We start from the raw sequence: 8,140 nt of genomic DNA, 5'->3' as shown, positions 1-8,140 counted from the left end.
AGCAGCCTGCTGGGCTGCTATCCATAGGTTCACAGAGTCAGACACAACTGAAGCGACTTAGCACTGGGAAGGAAATAGCAACCCACTCCAGTGTTCTTGCCTGGAGAATCCCAGGGACAGAGGAACCTGCTGGGCTGCCGTCTATGGGGTCGCAAAGAGTCGGACACGACTGAAGTGACTTAGCAGCAGCAGCAGCAGCAGCAGCCAGGCTTACTATGTCTTGGACCAGTTACTTACTCATCCACATCCCTCCAAGAATGCTCCTTATTAACAGGATGCTTTGCAGTGAAAGATTGATGTTTGTCAGTGTTAGGCAGTAGATTAATTTCAAAATATAACAATGACTAAGTCTTTATAAATGCCTAAAATGTCATGGACATTTTATTAAGAAGAAAAATTATAGAATTAAGTATTAATTTTCTGCCACTACTTGAGGGTCAAGACTCTTTCCCCTCTCAGCAGTCTCTTCTATATACCAGGCTGAAATAATTGGTAACTGGAAAGCAGCAAATGGACTTTCAGATGATGTAGTCACATGCACATAAATACTACCAGGCAAGAAGTAAGAGTGCTAACAGCAGTCACCCTATTAACTATGTGTAAAATACAGGCAGATGATTAATTTGAAAAATTTCATAATTATTTTAGGGAATAAATGCAAGTGATTATTTCATCATTTACATGCAGGAAAGAAAAAAATACTTTTAGTAAAGGGATGCCTTGACTTTGAGACATTCCTGTAACACAGGGTATTGAATATACTTTTCTATTAAAAAAGCATTATCATAAAACATGTTATATGGCTACAAAGGAAGGAAAAATAGGAGTTTTTCAGACTATGCCTTTAATTTGGCATTCAGAATAATACCCCTGGGGAAAAACCAGCACTGTAGAAGGATTCTTGAATTGCTAAATTCCTGATAATTCCTGATAATGCTGACCATTTTCTAGATAAAATTTCAAGAGACTGACCACATGTTTGTTTTTTTTTAAAAAGTTTTTTTTTTTTTAAACTAGTGAGCATGGCACCAGGCAAAGAAGTTTACAGAAAAGAAGTCCATATATAAAGAAAGAAATAGCAAAATATCTTCTGTTCATAATTTAGAAGGAAACTATAAAAAGGAGACAGTTTTCCCCAATTTGTCTCTTCCTCAGAAGAGTATAAGCATAGGCTCTCAGTTCCGTGATATCCTCAGCAGGCCTCGGATGCGTCTGACGAGAGCTTGTATGAAACTATAGCGAGATCGCACTTTTGAATACAATCCTTCAATGTCCAGAAGTTTCTTCTGCAGTGATTCTCCAAAAGCGCTGATAGCATCAGCCTGAAGCTAGAAGTAACACGTGTGACATTTCATGATTAAGTAGTCTCAAATATTTCTTTTATTCTTTGTCTTCCTATTTAAAATACCTTTGAATTTTTGTAATGTGATCCTTTCTCAGATGCCAAATTAACTAAACATTCACATTTTCCACCCTGAAGTTTACTGGTATGATAATAACGTTTTTCCTTCTTGTATAAGTACATACAGTTTTAAATTTGCTTTAAATTGCAGTAACTGTTGGTATATGGAGTTTCCAGACCATAACGCATATTAATTACTGAACTCTTACTACTTTCTAGGCACTACCCTGGCGTCTCACACATGAAGGCCTCATTTAATTCTGACAAAACACTTCAAGGTTGAATTATCACTTCCATTTCTGAGCTGAGGAAATGAAGGCTCAGAGGCTAAGTAAGTTGCTTTGAGTCACACAGCTATTAGGTTGCTATCCCAGAATTCAAATCAGGTCTTTGCATGCAGCTGTGAAAACTATCATCTTACTCACGTACCAGGCTTTCCCTTTGTACTTGCAAAACAAGAACAAGAGTATGAGAACAGAACGTTACCTGGTCTATATCATGCTGGCTCACTGTAGTTAACCCACTTCTAAAATCCAGATTGCTTTCCGAAGCAAAGGAATCTAGAGATAAAAGACACAGTCAAACTAGGTTTGCAGGTGTCTCCTCCACAAAAGAGAAGAACCCAATGACAATGAACCACAGCATCTGTGACCAGGCATGGGTCAAAGCTGAGGACTCTCTTAGCTTTCAGTAAATGGAAGCCCCTAGGAAGCATTTTGATGTTCCAGGCCAGGGTTCTCAAGCTTTCCTTCTGTTTCCTGCCACATAAGGGATCCAGTACATGCTCATCAGTCACAAAAGATCCCTTTAGCAATGAGTAGCGTGGCCAAGGCTGACCCATTTCCACTCCTCTGGACCAGAGGACTCTGGACCTGCATCAGCCATTAACTGCAAGAAGCTGAGGAGCAGCTGAAGACAGCCTCTAAGATGCTCTTGTGCTCCGCACAATCTCCTATGGACAGAAGGGAAATAGGAAAACTAGCTATGCCTAGTAATTAAGTAGTTACTTAGTTACCTAGTCCATGCTCTGTAACCAGAACAGTCAAAAGTCAGTTAAATGTAACTAGGTTTTCAAGGTGCTAAAATCTGCAGGCATCCTTGGTTCATTAATTTTCAGAATAAAGTTTACCTTGTAGCCTTCTGCTTTTAAATAAGGACCTGGAGGCAAATAAGGAATCCTGAGAGTCGGTGGGTGTGCAGTGTAACAAGTAGTACTCCAGATGGCGCCAGAGAATAAACAGGCAGGTCTCTATGATGACTGCAGGGGAGAGGCCAGATTCAAGGAAAACAATCTCATCACACAGTTTCACAAACCAGTTTCTGAGACTGCACCACTCAGTGATACACCCACAGCTTCAGTCTAACAAGCTGGTTGTAAGGTCTCTCCAGAAAGCAGCACGCTGTGCTGAGAGGAAGGAGGTCAGACCCTGGGGCAGAGCTAGCAGAGCCTTCAGAGTCCTGACCTCCTGTGTGGACACAAAGTATCTGCATATATTATGAGGATTACTAGTTACTCGAAAGAGTAAGAAAAAATTTTCCATTAGAAATATGTCAGGCATTTACCTAGAAAAAAATAATGATAATCATGCCCCTTTCCATTTGGTTCTGATACCCAAATAATGTGAGAATAAGAGTTCCTGCATTTGAAGATTCCCTTAGAGGTCACCCTTCAAGCACCCTGCAGTCTCGATGACTGCATTAAGGATACAAGAACAAAGGGAAAGCAGTTTAGCTCGATTGTTGATCAGCTTCACCAAACGCCGTCTTGCTAGAACATATTTCTGGGCAGTGGAGATTTTATCAACACCAGCAGGCATCACGGACTGACATAACTAAAAAAAAAAAAAAAAAAAACACAGCATTAAGAATGACATATATTGTAACAAAAATGTAATGAAAATCTACTATAAGCAGTCATTTGTGATAAGTATTGTGAAAAACATTCAAGTGAATTTAAACATCCTTGCAGACAAGAGTTTAGCATCTAGTTAGGAAGCTAGTAATTTAAAAAACAAGAGCCAAAGCAGCAGTTGAATTCATAAATGAATGTTCATCTGTGGCTTTTTGAAAAAGTCCAATCCCTCAAATACACATTTCCAATCTGTTGATGGGCCAACCAACCCTGAATTTCCTGTCAAATTAAGACAAAACAAAACGAAACAAAATGGTGCATTTTCAGTGGAGAATATCTGTAACAGCCGTCAGGTATCTTCTGAAGAAAACACAAATAAGACTTGTAGAGCCTAACAAATGTAGGATCATAAACCAGAAACTCCCCTGGCCCCTCCCCCATGTGGCATGCCTGCACGCACATCGGGTCGATTTAACCTGCAGACCCTGGGTGTGGCAGCAGGCGTGCCGCGGTGGGCTGGGGAAGTGCCACGTGCTCTGGTGAGACACTGCAGCTCCTCCTGCGAGTGCCAGCGTCACCCGTGAGCCACACGCCAAGGGCAAGGGCTGCCGGGTGCACACCACTCAACCTCAGGGATCACCTAAGCCCACTCAGTAACGCCTGCCCCTGCCTGTACTTGCTGGCTTTGGGTAAACTATACCCTCTTCCAGTGCCTCTGTTTCCACATCTCAGAAAGAGGAGGAGCAACAGTATCTGCCTCATGTATTCAGGTGGCGCCTGGAGCTCAGGGCTGGGCACATCATGAACTCTCAATACATGCTCCCTAGAGTTATCAAAAGGATGCAAGGAGGGAGTGGAGTGGGCTCTGACTAGTCTTGACGGTGACATGCTATAATTCAGAAGCCTGGTGTGAACCAGGAATGGCAGAATGGCTCAACAACCAGGCCGCCACACAGGACGCCAGGAGGCTTCAGCACTGGCCACAAGACGTTTTACAATTCAGCTGTGCCAAATGGAAAGGAAGGCGGGCTGCTTAGGGAGCAAGCCCAGTAACCCAGCCTCTTCAGTTACAGTAAGTGTCGGGGAATGGTTCTGGGTCATTGAGAGAAGGTGGTCAAGTCTGACAGGTCATCCCATTTGTCTAAAAAATTCACTTAACAGGGGACTTCCTTGGTGGTCCAATGGCTAAGAATCTGCGCTCCCAATGCAGGGGGCCCGGGTTCAATCCCTGGTCAAGGAACTAGACCCCACATGCCATAACTAAGACCCAGTGCAGCCAAATAAAATAAATAACTTAAAAAAAAAAAAAAAATTCACTTAACAGATACTGAAGGTGTTGGAGGGACAGAGACATCTTACCTAAGGAAATCACTTCTAACTGAAAAAGCATCTGCAATAGAAACCTAAGTTTCTCAGCACAGATGTTTACAGTATAAATTATCAAATTCTTTATTCAAAGGCCAGTTGCTTTTCTACTGAAAAAAGCAGGTGGTTTTCTTGAACAGGTACAACTTTTGGTCACTCAGTCAAGTTTCCACACTTATGAAGTGTGGTACTTAGGTGAGGGACTCTTCTTCAAGCCACCACAAAGAGTCACTGGAGTTCCTTTCATCTCACTGCATGCATTATCTTTACTTACCAGCCTGACACTGGTCCCCTGCCTTATCAGGAAAACCAATGGCTTCTCAGAAGTCTCCATTGCCCATTATAAGATTCATACCTCTTTTATCTCATCTGGGGGAAGCTGCTCGACGTTCTGCAGCTTGTTGACACTCCGTCGATGACTGTCATAATAGCTGAAGAAATCATTAGCGCTCTGTCTCAGCAGGTAGACGATAATGCCCAAACCAGGCAGGTGCCAGTATGGAACCACTGGAGCTTGGGTATCTAATGGAGTTGATTAAAAAAAAAAACCAATGTTCTACCTACAGCCATTTTATATGAATTTCAAATGACCTGTTTTTTTTTTTTAAAAAAGGAAAGCCCAGGAATTTAAAGGCATGTAAACTATTATTAAAAACAATCCAGGACTACTTTTAAACACCACTAACAGTTCAAGTGACTGAAATGAACTGAACTGAACAGTTCAAAGGCGTGGTTAGGAGCTACTGTAATGAGGTAGGTACATTAAGGATAGAGCCTTGAGACAATAAGTCAGTCTGGCTGATGGACACTGAGAAAGCTTATCCTTTACTGGGTGAAGACCTCTTTGAGAATTCAATGGAAGCTATAAGCCTATACACCCATCTCTCTACCACCCACCACCCCGTATGCACAGATATAGCTTACAGTTTCCTGACCCCCAGGTGAATAAGTCCTGCCTCACCCTAAGGCTTTACTTATATGGATTCATTTCCAATCTGCATCTTTCTGGTTGCTGAGTTGCCAGCTCAAAATCATTCTTCCAAACAGACAAGTAGAATACTAACACATAGCTAAAAAACAGATAACAGAATTTTTAAAGCTTAAGTCTTCCACCACAATAGTTCCATTTGGCTAGCAAAACAAAATGATCTGCCTTTTACGTGACCACTTTCTGATGAAGGTAGAAAGGAACAATGTGATGCTGGAAACGCTGTATGTAAAGGGAAGTACAACTAGAGAGCAGCAACATCATTATTCTAGACATGGTTTGTGTGGTGCAAATAATGCAATTTCCTCTTGCAACGAAGGGATTTCTTTGAGAAACACCTTAGTAATTTCAAGTTTAATTTGAAGACAAACTTTGTTTAATGGCCCCAACTGCCATGAATACTGAGGGAGAGAGATCTACACTTGCTTCCTTCACTGCCATCTCCCTGAACTTTGCTCCAAAGTCGGATCTAACAGACCTTCACATGGAGGGGAAAAAGAAGACTCCTTTGTCAATGGATTTTGCCTAGACTCATCTGATTTGCCAGGTCTCCTTTACCAGTCTTCAGTGAGGATGTGACAATCTTTATGACACAGGTCATCACAGAAAGCCTTCTCTTAGTGAAATTAGCTATGCCAGTCCCCGGATAACATTTGTGAGACCTCAACTTGGTAAGAAATGAAGTGAAGTGAAGTGAAGTCGCTCAGTCGTGTCCGACTCTTTGCGACCCCATGGACTGTAGCCTACCAGGATTCTCAGTCCATGGGATTTTCCAGGCAAGAATACTGGAGTGGGTTGCCATTTCCTTCTCCACAACTTGGTAGGAAACTAGCCACAAATACAATGGTCTAATGCTGAGAGTAATTCAGATTTCTTCAGGAATTCTTATACAATAATTTGCTCCAGTCTAGAAAATATTCAGAGGCACCGGACTTAGACATCTGATGAGGATGGCTCATGAGATATTTAATTACAGAAATAGATTCTGTGGGAAAGAGAACGAGGTCAAGGAAATAGAAGTGCTACAGCAAAGTGTCCCTTGATCACAAGGAACAGTAAATATACTAGAGGATAACAACAATATAAGAGCAATAATAAAGATAATAATAGCTAACACTGATGTTGTGCTGTCAGGCACTATTCGAAAGCACTTTATACTTATTAACACATTTAATCCTTACAATAATTCATTAGAGGAGACCTTGTTATTACTTCTACTTTATAGACAAAGAAACTGAGTCACAAAGAGCTAAGTCATTTTTCTTAAGTCACCTGTAGAACTGGGATTCATATCCAGGCAGTTCATCATCAGACTGTGCTCTTAACCCTAGGTTAACCACTAAGTTAAACTGTCTCTCTGTAACTATTCTAGAACCTACTAAATACCTACCCATTTGTATGTCTAGAATTGGCAGGGAAGAAAATGCTTATTAGTCCTTAAAAAAGTCTGAAGAAAAATAAATCCAAATTTATGTGATCAGTTGATTTCTGACAACATGTACCAAAGTAATCAAACCAAAAGATAAATCTTTTCAGCAAATGGTACTAGACCTGGACACAGGCTCATCACTTGTCATCAAGGAAATGCAAATTAAAACCATAATGAGATATCACAACACATCCACTAGAACAGCTGAAACTTAAAAAGACTGACAAACCAAGCACTGGCTAGGATGTGGATCAACTAGAACTCTTTACATGGCTGGTAGAAATATAAAATGATTTTCACTTTGTAAAACAGAATAGCAGTATCTTACTTAGTTAAACATATCACACAAGCCAGCAATTGCATTCCTAGGCATCTAATCAAGGGGTATGAAAACATAAGTCCACATTAAGATCTATATCCAAACATTCATAGCAGCAATATTCACAATAGCTAAACATCTGGAAATAACCCAAATGTCTATCAACTAGTGGATAGATAAATTCATATGGAATACTAGCCAGAAGTAAAAAGAACCAAACAGTAATACACACATGTAAGTGGATTTCAAAAACACTGAGCTAAATGAAAGATGTCAAAACACAAAAAAGACATGTTGTATGATTCTATTTATATGAAATTCTGGAAAAAGCAAAATAATAGACACCTTGACCAAAGGGTCAAAGGAAACAATCAAATGCAAAGGGACAAGAAGAAACTTCAAAGGATGAGGCAATTATTCTATATTTTGGCTGCGGTAGTAGTTCCACACTGCATAAAATTACAAAAATTACTCAAACGGTCCACCTAAGATGGGTGAATTTGGTTGTATTTAAATAATACTTCAATAAAATTCTCTTAATCCCACTACCTAGGACATTTATAACACAGTAAGACAAACCCCAAAATCATTCTCAGAAATCTCAAATAGAATGTTTCTTGAAATCACCAGTCGATCACAATACAACCACCAAGATCCAAAAGGGCTTTTGGCCTTTCAGTGTCCCATGGAAAACGGCTTTAACCAATCCATAATCCTGCCTTAGATTCCTAATCTTCGCTACTAGGTCATTAGGAAATCACAGGCTACATGAGCCTACTAAGTAT

General features: G+C 40.5%; 1 protein-coding gene and 1 long non-coding RNA gene across 2 annotated transcripts in view; one reads left to right on the top strand and one right to left on the bottom strand.

Moving 5' to 3' along the window:
• LOC122438682 overlaps positions 1-8,140 on the top strand; it is a 68,822-nt gene that overhangs the window by 2,007 nt on the left and 58,675 nt on the right. The gene's annotated exons all lie outside the window — the stretch shown is intronic.
• Positions 834-8,140, bottom strand: part of NUP205 (nucleoporin 205) — an 80,632-nt gene continuing 73,325 nt past the window's right edge. Inside the window, exons 39-43 of the mRNA XM_043463795.1 lie at positions 4,975-5,141; positions 3,111-3,234; positions 2,532-2,660; positions 1,889-1,962; positions 834-1,328 (exon numbers count right to left, since the gene is read on the bottom strand). Of these exons, the coding sequence (XP_043319730.1) occupies positions 1,176-1,328; positions 1,889-1,962; positions 2,532-2,660; positions 3,111-3,234; positions 4,975-5,141 (647 nt within the window). The 3' untranslated portion in view covers positions 834-1,175. The remainder of the gene's footprint in view (positions 1,329-1,888; positions 1,963-2,531; positions 2,661-3,110; positions 3,235-4,974; positions 5,142-8,140) is intronic.

Source organism: Cervus canadensis, chromosome 3 (assembly GCF_019320065.1).
Source record: "Cervus canadensis isolate Bull #8, Minnesota chromosome 3, ASM1932006v1, whole genome shotgun sequence".
Classification (NCBI taxonomy): Eukaryota; Metazoa; Chordata; class Mammalia; order Artiodactyla; family Cervidae; genus Cervus; species Cervus canadensis.
The sequence above is the reverse complement of the archived record's forward strand: the minus strand, read 5'-3'. Positions and strand labels throughout refer to the sequence as shown.